The sequence below is a fragment of the Xiphophorus hellerii genome, chromosome 16, assembly GCF_003331165.1.
Source record: "Xiphophorus hellerii strain 12219 chromosome 16, Xiphophorus_hellerii-4.1, whole genome shotgun sequence".
Taxonomy (NCBI): Eukaryota; Metazoa; Chordata; class Actinopteri; order Cyprinodontiformes; family Poeciliidae; genus Xiphophorus; species Xiphophorus hellerii.
Window position 1 is genome coordinate 17352947 of NC_045687.1, and position 20606 is coordinate 17373552.

General features: G+C 37.6%; 1 protein-coding gene across 3 annotated transcripts in view; it reads left to right on the forward strand.

Moving 5' to 3' along the window:
* The window catches only part of grin2aa (glutamate receptor, ionotropic, N-methyl D-aspartate 2A, a), a 168526-nt gene that overhangs the window by 113457 nt on the left and 34463 nt on the right, over positions 1–20606 (forward strand). For all 3 annotated transcript variants that reach the window (XM_032586856.1, XM_032586857.1, XM_032586855.1), the window contains 2 exons: positions 8165–8279; positions 17391–17593. In XM_032586856.1, coding sequence (XP_032442747.1) covers positions 8165–8279; positions 17391–17593 — 318 coding nt within the window. The remainder of the gene's footprint in view (positions 1–8164; positions 8280–17390; positions 17594–20606) is intronic.

Genomic DNA, 20606 nt, shown 5'->3' on the forward strand with positions numbered 1-20606 from the left:
AACAAACCGAGCTACTTAATGCAAAATGCTTCAGTGAAAAATTGCTTAAGTTAATATGAGCGAAATCACAGTGAATATTGCCTTAATGTTTGTTGTGCTCTATTGTCTGTTTTTTAAAATGTGTCCATTTGTCACATTACATAAATGAGCCATTTCTGAAAATATGCAATCACTGTTGGGCATATGACCAATGGATCTAAATTTAGGAGAGAATAATAAAAAAGACGTGAATGGAGTTTGAAGGGTAGTTTGTGATTTAGCTAGTGAAGAGTGAGGCAGAGGAGCAACTGAGATGGGATAACAGTGGGAAGCCACTACAAATGAGTGTGCTCTCAATCTGAAGAGCTCCTTGATGAGTCCTTCTGCTCTTCTTCTCATTAATTCCTGCATATCTCATTTCCTCGTCTGTGCTTCCCTCTCCTTGTGCTCAACCCCCAACAGCCAGTGGGAGATGTTGCAGGTTTTGCCAGCTCTGTCTGGTTTTCCATCTGGCAGCGGGGGAAGAGACACAACCTGTGTTTACATCCCAGTCATGTGTAAAAAAATGAATACTAATGCATATAAATAAGCAAGCTTAAATGTTTTGTTTAAACTAAAACAAAACCAGAAAGGTTCTCTTTCAGCACTGGAATGGATCTTACATTTGAAACCAGAGGAAATTATGCTGAGGAGTCAAAGTTGCACATAAGGACAAATGGACTTTCATCCTTTTACCAAGCAAAGCCAGTCATGTGCGTTTTCAATCCTGTTAAAGTGAAAGTTTTCTAGCATCTGTTTTAGACACTGTTTTACATCAGTGAAAAACGCCTTTCCATTACGTTTCTGTTGCACGTCTGCAAAAATTATTAATCTACTTACACATTTATCTTTTGATTCATTTTTATTTCATGCTTAAATATTACAGGTTACAAAACAAATTTTGATTATAGACATTAATTATTCAAATTAATGCAAAATAAGTGTTCAAATTATCATCAATAACCAATAAATTAATAAAGGAAACAAATTATATCAAAATGTACTTGTCTCCCAAACCTAATAAGTTCTGTCAGGAACCTGCAGTAACTGTCAGTCAGCCTTTAACATCATTGTCAATATACTTTTGCCCACGCTTTTTTGAAGAAATCCTATTCTGCCACATTGGAGGTCTGTTTAAGTTTATGTCACATTGTCTCATTTGGATTTAAGTCCTGACTTCGACTAGGCTAATCAGACTGATTCATATTTTGGAGTCATTCAGAGGGGGACTTGTCATTGTCTTCATAATTCAACTTTTTAGTAGTGGCAAATCTCATATTTAAATATTAAATATGTCAATGTTCATCTTACATCTTATGCTAAATTATTGTAGAGAGCTAATAATAAATACAGTTTTTCTTTCATAGAATATGTTTAATAATGAGTAGCCCAGCAGGTTCATAATCACCAGTCCCAAGCTAACAGATCAGCGGTTTTCTCAGGAAACCCACATACACTGATGGAAAATGCCAAATATTCAGAGTCAGCTGATTCTGTGTTCCACATTCTCTGCTGCCTTAGGTTGTTAGCCAGGTGATGAGTGTCTACAGATGGTTATGCTGTGGGTGAGAGGGTTCAGCCAATAGGGCTTTGAGGGCAGGACATGAGAAACATGATTGGTCAATGCTAGGTCGAGGCAATGGGCCAGTGTGGGTTGTTAGATCTGTCAGTTTCTGTCAGGGGAGTTAATGAGACGTAGTTAAGCACACGCTCTTACACACAAAAAAGGTACGCAGATAGCCTGTATCTTTATATCTGTGTGTATACTATTTTGGATTTTAATGTCCTATGTGTTTCAAAGAAAAATTTAACAATGACATTAACCTTAACTATTTTTTAAACTCATTTTGATTGGGAATATGGATTTGAAATGACAGAGAAATTAGTTGTCTCATTGACTTGTTAAGCCCTCAGCATCCTGTGCTTTTAGTCATGTTTTACCTCACTCTCTTTTCACTGTGACAGCTGAGGCTATAAATCCACAAGTGACACAGCTAAGATGAATATGTTTTGCAGAGTAATAAAAAAAATAAAATTAATAAAAAAATATGAGACAAATGACAAATGACCAACTAAGAGAGCCGGCCAGGGACCCATTCACAACAAGTGACAGCTTGTGGTCTAGATAAAATGTGTATGTGCATCTCTCTAGGTGTGTGTGTGTGGGGGTGTGTATTTCTAGAAACAAGAGAAATATCCCCTGTTAAGAGTGTTCGTTCGTGGCAGATTTACAGTGTTCTGTTCACCTTGTCGTTTTGAACAGTGTGCCTTAAAAGGCTTTAGCACTTATTTACCAGTGTGTGAGTGTGTGCGTGGAAAAGGTGTGGTGGTAGTACTTTGTTCTGACAGGTAATTTCAGTCTCTTGCTGTGATGTATGATGGTTAGAACTGAGCGAGCACAAACACCCACGTGCACACACTCCATGCAAAAGCTGTTGCTGTCACTTGAGACGGACCTAAACTTACAAAAAGGTAATGAAACAATCAGTTTTTGTAAACAGGATCTATTTGCAGTCATACAATGTAGTGTGATACTTTTATAAAATGAAAACAATAGCTACCTTGAGACAGATGTGGGTTTATATTGTTACATTGGCAACATCTACCTTTTCATCTGTAAATGTGATTGTGAATAATAAATGTACATAAAATGAACTGTATGTTTCATCTAAAAAAAAAAAACAGCGGTACAAAAGAGGAGAAAAAGAACACTTGTTTACTTTTTATGCCAAATTTCCTGCTGAGCAGGCTCACAGGGGAAATACAGAACAACACCTGCCGATTTTATTCATTGTAATAAAGGGGTCTCTGTTGAATTCTTATAACACACACAGCAGGTACAGAAACCTCCATGGTGGTGACTCTACTAACCTTTGTCAGAAGTATGAGAATATCTCTCTGCTCTGACACCGCTGTTTATTTTTTGCACTTTCTCACCTTGAAGACGGGTTGTTGTCTCTCGGCAGTCCCTTGTGAAATGTTGTAGCTGGCAGGAGAAAGTAAGAATAATAAAAAATAAAAAAACATGATGTGATTGCTTTTAAGAAATGCAAATAGACTAATATACTGCAATTCTCACTACAACAATAAAATGCAATAAATTCAGTTCAAATAATTAACAAATAAAGCACATTACTTAGTACTTTTCTAAACAATATCGTACATACTTGCCTTTCTGCTGTTTATGGAGAAACAGTAGATTTGTAAACAGCTGCAATTAGCTTGATATTTCATCAGGGAGAGGTTCACAGCTCGAAAGCTAATGTTTAAGACAGCGTTAGTTCACAATAATAGGAGTGATGTATGGGACTCCATTAGTTTTCACGTCATGACTGAAGATTTTTTGGCATCCAGAATTTTTCAAGACAAGTTTGTCTTTCTTGTTAGGGAAGGGATGAGTGTGACAACCTTCTTTCAGCCATCTGATCAGCAGTGCACAGAAACAGATATGGCAAGGACACAATTATGTATTGCTCCGACTGGAAAAAGCCAGAACCCCCCCCAAAAAACCTTTAGTATCTCTGCCTCTTTCTGTGGGAAATCAGTAGAATTTGTAAAGAACAGCATGAAAGTGATACTAATTGTAACCACTAATGCAGTTTTGTGGAAACTTCTCTGTGATTTTGCAAATGAAAACATAAGGTTTCTCAAAAGCATTTTAATTGAACCAAAATTGCGTATTTTGTTTATGTTGTGAGCTGGATATGTCATTAAACTCCTCTAAAAACATGCTTTTAATACATTTTCAAATAGACATCAATCTATGATTGCACAGCCGATTGGCATTGTAAACATAGAGAAAAGCTTTTGAATTTTCTTATGTTTGAATAGATTCTCTTTTGTTACTCTCACACAGGCATAGCGTGTGCGTTCGTCGGCTTCATAGATCTCAAGTGCTCTGACAGTATACATCATTGCTCTGACTACCTCTTGTCTTAACAAGGATAAATGTCTCCATCTCTGATGCATGCTGCCTTGCGCAGATCATCTTATCATCCTTGTAGAGAGAACCCCCGCTTCAAGAGCGCTGCCTCAAATGAAATGCAAAGCTCTTATCATAATGTAAACCACAACTTGAAATGAGTTTTTTATTGTCAGTTCAATTCATAAACTGACATCATGAAAATAATATCAAGGCACTTTACAGGATACAACTCAATGTAACCATGTATTTGAGTAAGTACAGTCCAAAGGAAGTCAGTTTAGTTTGAACTGATTTGAAATCAATTCAAACGTATTCTATTTCAGCAATATAGTGTTGAGATGAAATTGAATGAAATGTAGAAAAAAAGTGTTGCTAATAAATTAAATATTTAAATATAAAAACCATGTCCACCTAATAAAGTTATTATTGTTTGTCACATGCAGTGTTTTTACAAGAAGAGAGGGGGGCGAAAGCAGAAATTCAGAATTTTTTTGGCCTTCTTCTGTCTACTGTCTCATGCTAAGCTTACTCTGCTATTATTACCCCCATCCGCTCGTCTTCCACTTCACTTTTTACAATCACTTATGCGCCAAAATTGGAAGAAAGGAGCAAGAAATAACTCTGCGGATATTTTTACCCCAACCTTGTTGAAGGATAGTCCTCTTCCTCTCTTGCCATGCATTCTTTCCATCTCTTTTGCTCGACCTCATTCATCTTCCAACCCATTCTCATTCCTGTGGGTGCTCCATCTTTGCTGTCTCCCCACGTCTGCACCCTCTTCCTTCCTCCTGAAGAATAAGGAGGTTACAGATACCAAGATGGTTGAACAATGAAAAAAAAAACAAGACAAAAAAAAAACTGGACAATCACTTCAGTGTAGGTGGCAGAACTAATGGGGTGACATGGAGTGCTGTTGAGGTGTGGAACATGGTTGTCTATGTTTATGTGTGAGCAGAAATGTTCGTCCAGGTTGGATGGGGGTCAGTTTGAAACAAACACACTTAAGTCTGTGTCCGTATCCTAGCAACACCCGGTCGGTCCACCTGTTCTGTGGGCCTTTGCCAGAAAAGGAGTCCTACATAAGCACTCTGTTATATATTTAATAAAAGCACACAACAGTAGTGTTACATTAGCTTAAATTCAAAGAATGATCGGTGTTAATTAATTTATTTATTTTTTTCATTTCTAGAAGTTCAAAGCTTGATGTATTTTAATGACAGACTACTAATTTGATGGTTTGATTTTTTCTTTTACCATTTTTTAACAGGAAGATTTTTCCATTATTGAGTAAGTTGCTCAGACAAAAACTTTTGCACTCACAGCATGCTATGTTTCTAGATTATTTCTAAACAGACAAAATAAGCACCTTAGAATCAAATACTTTTGCTCAGCACTGTATTCTTCCTTCCAAAACAAAGAATTGTACTTATAAAATGAATTCATTCTCAGCAGCAACAACTTGGATGCAGTTGTGGGCATCATTTAGCATCAAACACTATCTGTCAATAGTCTGCACCCCGTGCACTATCAATATAGTACTTTTTATTTTTTTTTATGAACTATGGTGCCAGATGTAGTCTGTCTAAAACAGCTACTTGATGAACTAAGCAGAATGGGAGGTAGTTTTAAATTAGAACTTAAATTAGAATGTATGGTGTGGCACAGAGTCTTTTTGGGACAATTTATATCAAAAATATTTCTTAACTGCTCACTCACAAACTGAAGACTTAGAGAATATAATGCTCTAAATTTTTAAGGACACAAGCACTCTCTGATAGATTTCTACTTTTTTTCTCCATTCAACTTAAAATCATTTTTTGTGACTCTTGCCAGCTTGACAGTGCAACAAAGTCCTTTGCACAATGTCCTACATGAAACACCTCACCTGCTGCATTCCACTGTGGCTTTGTACTGTCACACTGGGCCACATGCTCCATTTAGAAGTCTGCCCTGTCGCCTGTTCTCAAGACGTATCAGAGGAGGAAGGAAAATCGGAGCAAACTCCTCTGTGTCGTACAGGAGCGCTGACGGAGGGAGTAAAGGAGACGGAGTAGTGAAGGACAGTTATGATTAATGTGGAGCCTGTGTGGACCCAAGAATATCTCCCTACTGCCCTCTATCTTAGCTAATGTGACCTGCCATATGGGTCAACCATTACAATCTGTGTGTACGTGGTTGTGTGTTATGTCTTACGACTAACGGTGGCTGTAGGTAAAGTATAATATGTGAATCAAAGTCAAGTGATTCTGTGAAATAAGTTGACCAGTTTATTATTTTCCCAAATTTACAAACAGACTTCTGGAGATTTAACCAAAGGAAAAATAAATGAAAAAAAGAAGAGCTTTTTGGGCAAATTAACAAGAAAAACTGCATGTTAGACAATCTGCACTCATAGAAATAAGATAATAAAATTCTTTAATTAACAACAGACCCACCTTTATCACCATGGATAAAACATAAATTGTGCTTTACACTTAAAAAATAATGATAATAATAAATCATATTTCTTGAGTTAGATCAATAATCTTCCTGTCTGTAAGCCGCCATAGTGCAGATGTCATTCTCGAGTACATGCGTCAGATCCTCACTCTCATTCAGATGAAGACATCCATGTTTTTTGTTATTGCTTTGCATCAAAAGGCCAAAAAAAAAACAACAACTTTCATAAAACAGTAGATTATTTACCTTAAAACACATTTATGAAATTTTGTTCACACCACAAAATAAAATTATAGTAACTGTCAAAGATAACCTGAGTGAATACAAAAAGCAATTTCAAGTTTTGAAATTTGAACTTTGAAATGTATTTAAGCTACAAAATTGCTATCCAAACCAACTTGGCACTATGTGAAAAAGTAATTGCCACCTAAGCCTGGCTGGCTGGCTGTGTTACCCTTGGCAGCTACGTTTGCAAGTTAAACGTTTGTGATGACTGGCAATGAGTTTTGGCCCACTCTCCTTGTTTTAATTTAGCCAATTTGGACTTTTAAATCAAGAAACATCTTTTAAGGTCATATCTTAGCATCCCAAATTGATTTATGTTTAGACTTTGATTAGGCCCCTCCAGAACTAGAAACTTTGTTTGGTTCTTATGCTTCATTGTTTGTATTTATTTATTATTCAGATCATTTTCCTTCTGCATAATACTAACACTATTACATTTTAAGGTATAACACAATGGCAGGAAATTGTGCTTCAGTATTTTCTGATTAAGACCAAAATTCATGGTTGCAATAATGACTTTAAGTCATTCAGATTCCAGAAGAAGCAAAGCAGCATTATATCACTACAACAGCACCACCATGTTTGACTGTCAATATGTTATCTATTTGAAATTCTGTTCACACCAGATTTAGCAACACATACGCTGTCTAAAATGTTAAGATTTTCTCCTGTCCATCTAAATAATATTTTGTGAAGGATCATGAATATATTTTTGGCTGATTATAGTGAGTTTTTGGTCAGCAGTGATTTTAGCTTTAAACATTTCCGAAGAATATCTTTTGGCTCTGTCTCTTTTTTGATTGATGAATTGTGAGCACTGATCTTGACCCAGGTTTATGTGGCCTACGGTGGTTTAGATCATATTTGTGCATTTTGAAATCATAAATTCTTTTATGTTCTTGGAGTAATTTTTGTTGGTTGGACCCTTCTGAAAAGCTTCACATCTGTTCCCTCTGACCTTAGAAAAGTTCTCATACCACTTTCCTGGATTTTAGACGTCAACAAGTTCACTTGTAATTTGTTTTTGAATTTCTTTAGATTTAGGCTTGTTTCTTTTTGTGATCTTCATGCAGTCAGACAGGTTTTGTTAAAGTGTTGTCTTGATTATATAGACCAGACTGCAATGAGGCCTAAATTTGTCTAATGAAGTTAAAGTAAAAAAAAATAATAATAAATAAATAAAGTCACTCTTAATTCATAATTTAACGAGGACATTTACATATGTTTCACACATGGCCATAATTATTTGGATTGCTTTTTTTTTTTCTTTAATTAAATATTTATTTGAAAATGGCTTTTTATTATTTTCATATTTTTTTAACTGTTTAATTCCTTTAATTTTGAAAGATAGTGATAGTCCAAGCAAAATGCATAACTTGTAGACTGTAAATTTATGTTTCAGATGATCATTTGTGCTTATTTTATTCCCTTCTCCTCTCTTGCCCTTCTCATCCTCTCCCCCTACCTTTCTTAATTATCCGCGCCTTTTGCTCTCAGGTACATGATGAACGTGACATGGGATGGCAGGGACTTGTCATTCACAGAGGATGGCTACCAAGAATACCCAAAGCTTGTTGTCATTGTTCTCAATAAAGAGCGAGAGTGGGAAAAGGTAAGACCCACATGCATCTTAGCTCGGCTTAGTATTGCTTGCATACTGCTGTTCTCACCTAATGTTATGCAAAACATCATTATAGAATCTTGGCGACATTTTTCATTCACATGCACATTGCTGGAGTTTAGTTTGAACGCTTGCGTAATAGGGTATTTGACAATTTTGCCCGTGCCTTGGAGAAAGCTGGACTTCCTGTTGCATGTCATATACCCTTCATCAAGCAATGTCAACCTCCACGTCCACTGGCTTAGTGCTATTAAAGCTAAAATGTTATTTATATGATATAAACCTGTTTTACATAAATCTAGTGAACATATAAGTATTATTTTTATTTCCACCAAAAAAAAACTAACATTAAAGTGCTACAGGCCAACAGACTACATTTATTACAAGATTCAAATTTCCATAAATATCCAAAATACCAGTTAAGCATTGCATTTGAAGCACCTTATGCTGTAGGGTGTTTAACTGTTTAAATGAAATAGGGCATTTTCAATACATCGTAGACAATATGCGGCACATTGGTAATTTATGGAAGTATTTCACAAATGTTATAGGCATGACTCTAAATTTATGTAATTTAGATTCATACTTTTATTATGCAGAACCCCTGTCTGCAGATGAAGAATTATTAATCTCATCTTGCTGAATGACTGGATGTAGACATGCAATATACCCACCGGGGCATATCAGTGGTACACTTACCTAATACATGTGACAGAAACTTAGTGTTTCTCAAAATATGTAACATTTTTCTCATCTTTGGAAAAAAAACTTTGTAAATATGAAAATATTTGTAAATTCTAAATATGTCAACATGATTGGCAGGAGTGTGAGAACAACTTATATTTTTGTCATGCTTTGAATTTGAGATTGTTGCAGTGCATAAAAAATTAGATGAAAGAGATAGACCCATGAAGGGCATTAATTCTTTTTTAAGAACACAGAAAGTATTGCAAGTTGCCATTAACCTACTGAGTGAAGAATATATTTGGCTAATCAAGCTTAAATAATATAAATGTTAATCTTTAGTCAGTTTTTGTTTTGTTGGTCAGTGTGTCTGGTAGGAAGGCCAACAATACTGGCCAACAATAGCATTACACTTTAGTGTGCTAAATTATGGGCTTCGTGTCTCTGACCCTGTGCCTAACACTTTTATAAACTGGATGGAATTTCTATAACAGTATATCATTTTCACTTTGTTTCAGTACATTCAAAAGCCAACACATAAAATCTTTGTTTACCTCATGCTAAAATTTAAACTGGCAAGTTATCTTTAAAAAAACAAAAAAAAAAACTTTAACATTGTATTTGAAACTTTATCAAAAAATACGTTGTTGGTCAGTGACCTCTTTTAAAAACAGGGCTATGGATTTCCTTAAAGGACTAGTGTATGGAAGGCGGTTTGATAAATGGCCACTGTAAAAACTATTCTAGATGTTGTAATGGACTTTAAATGGCAGTCATGCATCTTTATACCTACATTGGGCTTCCTCACTCTTGCTCAAATATCTTATAGTTACTACCCCATTAATTCACGCTGTGGAATGGGAGAAGGGACAAGTTTCAGAGTATAAGTAGAAGAGGTGTAAATACAGAGAAGAGCTTAATAGCAAGAAAGGAAAGATTGATTGTAAATTAGTTTTATCCCGGGTTTGTTTTTATCCCCTCTGTCAGATTATCCAACTTTTTGGCATTTTTTAAAAATCTGCCGCACTCACTTTCCTTTCTGAGTCTTTATTTTTTACTCTATAGTTCCATATTTTTCCATCCTCCACCTCCTTCCTGTCCTCCTTCACTATCTGTCTCTAAGCCCAATAATCCGCACACTCTGATGCTGGGCTCTCTTATAGCACCTCAGAGCAGAGTTAATCAAAACCTGAGATGTCTGTTATCAGGTTGGCAAAGGGTCACCGCTCCCTTGTGTGTGCATGGCCGTATTTTTTGCCGCTTAGCACTGGTAATCAACAGAAACACCATTGGTGAAATTTGTGCTGCAGTCAGTCTGATATATCTTAGGTTATATCTTCCTGTGTGTCCTTTGTTTGAATCAACTTGCACAGTGTTCGACAATTTTTTGGAGCAGCTTTGTCATATTTCACGCCGACATACACACAAACCTTTGTAAGTGTGTCGAGGACAAGTAGTGTGTCGTGAACAGAGAGTCTATGAAATTGATCAGTGCCACTTCTCTGTGGTGCAGAAAATTACTCTGAAACCCTAAGAGAGACACCAGCACCCAAAGTGGAAACATAATTGGGAGCTTTTCAACCCATGCACCAGGAATCAGTGGCAAAACAAGTGAATTACATGATGATGATTAAGAGGGGGAAAAAAAATCTTTGCATGCACTAAAATATAGATATGCACTAAAAATATCGAATGTGTTCCGTTGGGGTGCAAGGTGTATGGGGAGGGAAAAGAGTGCAATACCAAATGATCGGGAAAGGAACAGAGATAAAGAGTTTGGCTTAGGTAGTGAGAGGAAATGAGTGAGAGAATGACACGGGCAATGTATCAAACATGAGGCACGTTAATAAAGAAGGATGTGAAAGCTTTGTGTTTATTTCAACACCTACAAATGTTTATCACTCACATGTTTGAAACATCCACATGTGCTTCTCCCTGCAACGCAGTTAAACTCCTGCTGTGGTTTGAACTTAATAAGTTCAGGGACATCTAGCATAATCCCCATACATTAAAATAATGAAAAGGTATTTGATCCTCTTAAGCCATTTTAATGGGGACACCTTGCTGGGACTGTGTTGAACTCCTTTTTATACTGCATAGTTATTCAAGGAGTAGAGTCAAAAATGTATCAGGAACATTCCTGAGAAATTTTGGACCATTTTTGTAACCTCATGCAGATGGTGCAGGTTTGTTCTCCCGTTCCGCCATCTCACAGGTGCCCTATTAGCTTGAAATCTGGTGACTTGGGTATACTTGGGTAGGGCCTTTGTCCTTTAAGTCATGCTCAGTTGTGAATTTGAAACCATGCTTAAAGTGTGCGCAAAAACTTACAGCACTTACACCATCACCCTCATCAATATAAAGTCAGACAGATCCATGCATTGCTTTCCCAGGATTTTTTTGTCTAATTTTGGTGAAACTGTGTAATATTCCTGTAATTAGCTGACAGGAGATGCACTTGTTGAGTTCTATTGGGTTTGAGCTGCTGCGACCTTTCTCACAGTGCTAACCAGTAATATATTTTCTTCCAAAAAGTTGCTGCTCACTGGATACTTTCTCTTATTTGAGCCATTCTAATGGAATGGAATTCCTCTATTTCAGCAATTTCTTAAATACACAAAAACACGGTTAGAGCCGCAATGACAACAACCCAATTACCCAAGTTAGAAAAATGCCTGTAACTGTGGCTGGTTAAGTCCAGGTTCAAATGACTACCTGAATATGGAGAATGACTGAGCTTTTTCATCAATGGATTGTTTTTTTTTTTTTACAGGGAAATTTCAAGATGACAATGCCAGGATTTATCGGGCTGAAATTGTGAAAGAGTGTTTCAGGGAGCATGAGACACTGTTTTCCCACATGGATCAGCCTTCACAGAGTTCTTACCTTAAGTTCATCCCTACCTTGAGAATCTGTGATGTTCTGGAGAAGGGTTTGCACAGTGGGTGCACTTTTCCATCATTAAAACAAGATCTTGGTGGAAAATGAATGCAACATTGGATAGAAATAAATCTTGTGGCATTGCAGAAGTTCATCAAAAACAATGCCACAACAAATAGTCAAAGTAAAAGGTGGTCCAATGAGTGTGGGACCTGTTTTTTGTTTTTCTTTTTGTTTTTGTTGGCAATTGCCTTTTTAACCAGACAGTCTATATACAGTACATAAACAAAGCATATATGTACAAATATACATATTGAAAACGGTGCATGTTGCCTTATTATGGCTAAAAATGTTATAAATAACCACACCTTCAAAAAAAGTTTGTGTTTTGTATGCAACTTTACTAATTAAATGAGAAGACTGTACTTACCTTATAAAGCAACTTTTGTTCCAGCACAGTGGATGGAGAATGCAAATTGCTTCTGAAACTGCCACAGAGTTTGCATCCAGTTCACAAAATAATTATTACAGACAACAAGGGATTTGTGCTTGAAGAATCACAATATGGAGCACAGACACACACGGAACCCATGCGCACGCACCCACACTTCCAGGTCGACACATAATCATAGGAAGGCTTTTTTACATGCAGCCGTCACTGTTCTTTGAATCTCAATAAAAGAACTGCACTTGAAAGGGAAAAACAGTATAAATCAGTGATTAGAGTCTTCTCTCACTCTTTCTCTGTGCCCTCGTTTTGCACTCACAGACGCTGGCTCGCACGCGCACCCCGACGCAAGCCGACGGACGCAACACACAGACAGTTCCCCGCGCACGCGTTCACAGAGGAACACTCAAAGCAAGGGCTGGAGCGGGAGAAGCAGAATCCATTTTACCGACGTAATTTTGTCTGACAGGAGTGACAGATACTGTTTTATGACTGAATGGGTTTCTCCACGCTATTAGGAACTCATTCTCCCATAATGCATCTTGCCACAGTGATAACTCTCCCCGTGAGACTGGCATAGAGAAGGTGCTCAGAGAAGGAGCCTTGAACATAGTTTTTGTTTATGTTTTGATTGATTTTATAATATTTTCTGTCTTGATTAGCCTGGTTTTGGTGCATTACAGCATTTGACAGTCAAATACGGCACTGTAGAAAGCCGAAGTGACGAAAATAAATATTTTAGAATTGATACATAGAATAGAATATACTTTATTTATATCTATTCTTTGTTTTTGTACAAATGTCACAAGTAACTTGAAATCAAAATACAGTGCACTGAAGAGTAGAATAAAATTGTCCAGAAAAAATCGACCTATCGTGGCTCTTGATCTCTGACCGGTGATAATGTGATAGCCTCTTTGCTTCCTGCATTGCAGTAATCCCTCCAGCCCTATCACTTTAACCTCCCACTGGCCTGACTGTCAAATCACATCCATACATTTTTTGCAACAGTCTTAGCATTGTGTGCATGTAATATCTGGTATTATGTCCAAGCAGATTCAGCATTCTCTCTCTCTCTCTCTCTGACGGTCGATAAACTCAAGCCCTCCTCCTTTCTGGGCATTAATTTATAACCCTTCTTTCTTTAATTAGAGAGAAGAAGACACTGGGGAAGGAAGGAGGGATGATGAAAGCAGCAAGACAGAAAGGGGGATTGCTGAAGTCAGCTTCTTTGTTCTGTCTTCCTCCTCCTCATCCTCTCATTTTGCAAAGTGTCTTCCAAGAATATTTGACTCACTTTGTTACTAGTTTATACTATTGACTGAACTGATCAAAGATTGTTCAATTGTGCCCATCCGGTCTGTTATAAATGTGCATGAGAGTACTGCATGAGTGCGCCAAACAGGCACAATATTATGACCACTGACAGGTGAAATGAATACAACTGATGATCTCCCCGATGGTGCATGATACAGGCTAGAATTCACACCATCTTGTGAAAACCATTTTCTCACCTTCATTTCAGTCTTCAGACCCATTTATTCACAAAATGAGTTTGGCCGTTTCTAACACTGTCATGCGTCGCTGCCTTAATGCTTTCAGTACATTCATTAAGTTGACGTGATTGTATAGCAATCTGGCCACTTGACGGTAGTTCTGGGTTAATTTCGGAAGAAATTGGTGAACTCACTAATGGAAACCTTGATAATGTACATTCTGTGGAAAAGGCGTCAAAAGAAGCGACAGATTAGAGAGAGGTAGTCTGAGCAGGCATTACAGTTTCTGTCTCCTTCATCTCTTTTGCTGATTGTGTAACTGAACTGCTTAACTTTGCCATATTATAGTCCAGCTTGGTCCAATCCAGATGCAAACCTGTTCTGTTCATCTGTCCCATCTTCACAAAGTATAGCTTTAGATTGTGTTCAAAATGAAGTTGAGTGCTGTTTTAATCTGCACCTTATGAAAAATAATATTTAGCATTAGAATCAACCTTGCAGATAAATGTGTCCTTATCTATTGGATTGTTAGTAAATTCATAAAATGAACAATGTGCAACATATGAGCATCCTGATTGGCATCAGTACATATTACAGTGAGCCAGTTATTACATAAGCAAAGAGCTACAATAGATCATATTTTACCACAGTATTAAATAAGCATGATTTAAGCTGAAATGCAGGAAGTGAAACGGCATGTTTATAGTTAGCATCAATCTATTGAGTTTGACTAATTGATCAATTACTGATAAAGAGACAAGCAGCTTTTGGACACTGTCGATAAAAAACAACCTTTGTATCCAAACTCTCAAATGTGACGGGGAAGATCTTGGGTAACATAAGAGGTGTTTAGCTTATACAAGTCGATGCAACTTAGCTGCAAAATTGTTTGTTTACTCTTCCTGGGTTTTCGATGTCTGAGATACATTTTTTGGAGGCATTCTTGAGGCGCAGATTAATGCAGCTTGCATTTTAGAGTGTTTCCACTTTGAATCGGCGCATCTAGTTCAGGGTCACATTTAGCCTCTTTGTTACCTGGTTGGTAGATGGCCTCCTTTCCTATTCGGCAGTTTTGCTGATCTACCTTTTTTGGCAAGTTTCTTTAAGGTCATTTACATAATTCCAAAAGCATTAAGTTATGGGTAAACAAACAGGAAATATATCATAGTGAGTTGAGACTTTTGTAAGGCACCTGCGTAAGGTAATTTAATGTTGTGAAAAATGACGATAGCATTTATCATCATTTTTGTAGTTGTGACGCACAGTGATGTGCCAGTGCTTTTGTCTTTCTTATTCACCCTAAGCCTCACTGCTATTTCCTTCGTCACTAGTCCCTTTTCCTACTGACACAAGCATGTGTGTCTGTAGACGTAGTCACTCACATGTGAAATGCAAAACAGCTGGGCTAAGACAGATAGCCAAAAGCGGACAATCCCCAGAGACTGAAGGTGACACACCAGAGAACCGCACCTCGACATACTGTCCTGCTTCTCTCTCTTTTTGACACAATTTCCTACACACACACACACCCCCACACACACACACACGCCCACAAGCGCACTCTTAGGGCTGCGGCTGACAGCAGAGTGAGCTGTTGACAGGCTTGCAGGCTAACAGTGGAGAAGAGACTCTAATCCCTGTCAAAGGGTAGAAAACCACTCAAAGCAAAACAATTAAAATGCTAATTTCATTTCCTCCTCTCTGCTTGCCTGTTAATGACTTAGCCAAGCATGTGGGCTTAGCACCGGCAGCGTGTGAGTGTTTATGTGTTCATAGGTAAAAGCACCATTTTATGACTGCAGGGTCAAAGGGGAGGCCAGATTAAAACTGATCCGTGAATCATGTGTGTAAAAGTGACAAGTGGGTGCTTTGAAAAAAAGAAGGGAAAAAACACAACTACTAATTTGAGATACAATAGCCGACCAACAGCTGGTAGGTTGGCTAGAATTCTTTCAACAAATGGACTACAAAAAAGATGAATCCTAACTTTACTTCATTGAGGAAATGTTGACCAAGCTTTTTAATTTTTGTCTTTAAAGGTATCTGTTCCTGAATATGTAAGTGAATCATCTCTAATACTGTCATATTAGCCACCTATTCAAACTAAACAACTCCAACATTCTGGTATGTGGTAAAGTGGTCAGGCAATTTTCAACATCCAGAGAATATAGACATATTACACTAATATCCATGAAAAAATGAAAGTTTGTTTGTCACATAGACAAACAAAACGCCTTCTGGAGGAAAAGTTTTATTGTCAGATAAAGCAAAGTTTGGACTACTTTGCTACAATGACAAAACATTTATTTGGAAGAGTCCAGGTGAGGCTTTCAAACTTAAGAATATTAAACAAATATATGATGGTTGTAGCATCATCTTGTAGGTCTGTTTCACTGCCAGTGGTGCCAGTGAATTGAAAACATTGAATTAAAAAATGCAGACGAAGAACTAGCCTCAAATTCTTCAGCTTATTCTCAAATCAACATCTTGACAGTTTCGTCTCCAATAGGACAGGGATCTCTGACAGACATCAGAACAGATTTAAAATTGGATAAAGAAGGAATGACTTAAGCTTCTAGATTTGCTGACATCTTAACTATTTTGGAACTGTGAAAAGTATGCTTAAATGTGGGATCTACACTGACAGACTGATCATTGAAAAGATGCTCTACCTTTACTAATTAGAAAAATTATGCCACAAGTGTGTTATGCTAACAAAAAAGTGTGTGGTTTCTCTGCAAATTCCTATGACGAGATTAAACAAATTTACAATAGAAACACTATGAGATGACTTTGCATTCAGGCTTATATGAAGCCAGGAGACAGTGAGGAAGAAGAGATAGAGGCAAGATTTCTACAATAGAGGGAAATTTTGTGTCTTTTCTTTGCTCTACTGTATTATTAATATAATAGGTCATGCAAAGCCTTGTGTGTGTTGCTGTTTTTCTCTTCCTCTTTGCCTTCTCTATCTGACAGTGAGGCATAGACTCGCAGGCCCCCCACACATAGATATTTACAGAGAGATGTGAATGGGTAAAGGTTTTCCATAAGGTAATCGGTGACATCACAGCTCTGGAAACTTTCTGAAATATCACAGCTTCTGTAGTGGAACACTTCCCCCTGTTTCATTTTTGGACATTCAGTGTAGGTTTGCATTTATAGCAAAACCCTAATATGACGTTTTCCACCTACTGTCTGTGCATCTGTCATTCTGGTATCTTTTTGTTCTTTCTTCGAATTTAGCCTCTTCTTGCACACATTTTCTATTACCTATAACATGTTGTGGGTAATATATTGCCACTGGATGATCTGAAAAAAGGCAAAATGATAAGAATTTAAACATCTAGTCTTAGACACAATACTATTTATCCAAAATGGTTTGATTATGCAATCGCATGCCTGTAGCCACTTACAATTGAGCCCAGTGGTTCAAAGATCCACACCAAACAGCAGCCATAGGAATGGAAACACACCTAACTTAGATTTGTAAATTCACTGAATTCAGTCATTTCTTTAATGCACATTTGCTGATGAGGGTGCTTTTGCATGTAACCTGTTTGTTTTCATGCTACATTTTCCTCCCCCTGTCAACAGATGGGAAAACTTGACAATCGCAGCCTGACACTAAAATACCCAGTGTGGCCACGGTTCAACTCTTTTGGTGATGCCGAGCTTGACGACAACCACCTGTCCATTGTCACCTTGGAGGAGAAACCCTTTGTTATTGTGGAGGATGTTGAAAGACTCACTGGTACCTGTATGAGGAACTCTGTGCCCTGCAGGAAGCATATCAAAGAGTAAGTCCGATACTGCCTTTTCTACAAGTCGGTTAGGTTTGTTGTAAATACCCTAGGCATAGATTGTGCATCAAACTTTTTCACATGGATCAGAAATGTTGTGGCGTATCAAAAAAAGTACAACAACAGCATCCTTGCTCGACGTATTGTATGAATTGTATGACAGACCAACTTTGTGTTGGTCTGTCTGGTCCAAAGGGTATGGAGACTTTTGCAAAACATTTTAGTCATAAAACGCCAAAACAATTTAAGGTGTTGAAAGTGCATAATCAATTTTCTAATGACTTTAGCTCTGTTGCTGTGTTGCTCTTTTCCCCCTGTCATGAGCAGTGACAGAGGTGCAGTATTCGATCTATGCAGCAGCTTCTTTCCTCCCACTGAAAATGGAGGCGACTGCTGAACTAAGCAGTTTACTTCCTTTCCTAACAAATTGTCTTCCAACAAACTCTTGCTTTTAGCTGATTTCAAGGCAAACACATTGTGAGATCATGTCACTAAACGGCTTGGCTGATGCTGGACCAACGCTTGCAATCGGGCATTTAGATAATTTGCTAATATGTCTTTTCTCCACAGAGAAAAATTAGACGACATAAAGCAAGATTGTCAGACCTTTAGCTGTAGCTGCTATGCTTGATTCACTTCCTGCTTACATATACAGTTCTGATCCGAAATTTCTATAAACGGTGTCAACTACTTGACACAAACTGTCTCTCTCAGATAGCTCAAGAAATGTGTTTTTGGTGGATTTAAAATAAGTCTAAAATTCCACATTTTACAAAGTTAGAATTATGCTTTGAGCATGTCAGCGATTATTTCAAAAACAATTTCCAAGCAGATGTGCTGGAAACCATTCTCTTTGTTGCCTAGAAAGAAAGCATGCAACAACTGCTTGTGACAATCCAACCTCACATTCCAAGAAGTTGCTGGTAATAACGTCAAATCTGATATAACAGCTTCACAGGTTAGATAAACTGAAACATGAAAGGTCTGCTTGCGTTGCAGAAAGTTTCAAGACAAAGGTAGTACTTTTACAGTAGTTTTTACATGACAAGTTCAGATCAAACATGACATGGCCTAGATATTGATGTTTATCAAATCAGAATGAACAGCATTACTTCATATTAAGGAGGGTCAATAATGTAAATATCCTAATTGGCAAACACTTCTTTAGAACTCTTTTGTTTCTCATTAGCACACCATTAAAAATGGCCACAAATCAACACAAAACACTGCATTTGTGTCTGAAGTTTCCGCCTTGACTACACAGACAGAGCTACACGGAGCGAGAGAGATGATTAAAGAGTAATGGGGGTATAAGGGAAGAGGCTGAAAAAGATTATCATCCAGAATCACTGTGAAGTAGGGCGGAGGATAAAGCATCTCCAAGGACAAACACAAACACACATTCACAAGTTCATAAACGCTCCCTGTTGCCACATGTCCACTCACAGACCAGTGCATTCAGCCCTGTTCCTTCCTCCCATAGAGCAATTCCCACTCAAGCATCCATGGTGTCCATTTGGATGGAGAAAAGGGATAGATGGAAGTGATGAAAGAAGCAGTAAATGGGGAGTGGCAGCAGAAGAGTTGGATTGGGGTTTTAAGGGTATCCATGCATGCAAAAATGTAAATTCACTCATCCAGGCTTTCCCTGAGAAAAAGCCATACTAACTGAAACACACAATCATACTCAGGCCTTCAATGTCCTCTCTGGAGATCCCCTACCCCCCCCCCCCCCCCCCCCAGCCCAGTAGTGTTACTGTGTGAAGTTGGTCTGACAACTTCACAAACAGCCTCTGTTATATCAAAGGCTCTTACTCACTAAACTACAATGAGTTCATGAAGGCTGCTTTAAAAGTTCATTTTCTTGTATGAAACTCTGAACAAGCCAGAACCCAATGTAGTTTTCTTTTATTCCCTTAGTCTTGTGCTTCCCCTGTATACAAATGCTATTATTAGTAGTAATTCATAAGTTACTTCAACCACAGAATCTGTGAATGTGTCCAAAATCTCTCAGATAAAAGTTTTTCTTCTTTTTTTGTTCTGTCTTCTTGGTTGTGCCTGGAGAAGCTGTTTTAAAATAACCTAACATCACCTTTGATTTCACTTTGTTATTCCAAATTTCATTACTGTATGCATTTCCATATCTACTCAGTTCAATTTTATTTATAACCAATTTAAAACCAATTAAATTGGTATGATTGTGTGTTCCAGTTAGTATGGCTTTTTCTCAGGGAAAGCCTGGATGAGTGAATTTCCATTTTTTAAGGCACTTTACATGACAAATAGGTATAATTAATCACAATTTATACAGAAGAACCGATCTATATAATTTCAGTACAATCCAATTATATGGTCAGATCTAGATCCAGTTATGTACAGACATTTTAGTCAAATGTGTAAGTCCTAGTGAACTTTCATTGGTCCTCTGATGCTAATTGAAAGAAAAAACATGTGAGGAAGCCCCTTTGTATCAAGTCACTGACATTGCAACAAAATTTCCAGATCAATGATGTAGTGACGCAGGAAGTGCACTACTGATTTTAACAGAAAAGTCATGACGTCTAGGGATTGGCAGAACAGAAGGAAAAACAGAGTGCACAGCTGAACTCAGCAAAAAATCTTAATCAACAGCTTTTTCAAGGAAAGAGAGATTAAAACATAATTACTCAATACAAACTTACAACATAAATAGCTTTGACAGTTTCTCTGTTTAGGGACGAGGTAAACACTGAAGCACTTAGTCATGGTAGCTTCTATGAAAATATAAAAGAGAGTACCCAATAGCTACTATTCTGATGAAGTACCTATCCTTATTTTCAATACCAATGTTAACTATGTTGCACAGAGCCCACCCCCACACCCCCAGTTAACATGATTACCAAACGTCCAGTTTTAGTGAGGCAACTGTTCAATCAAAGAAACAGAAAAGTACGCAAAGCCACCTTGATACAATTTCCCCTGATTGTTGGCATTTAGACTTTGGAGCGGTGGCCATGAACTCCCAGGTGCA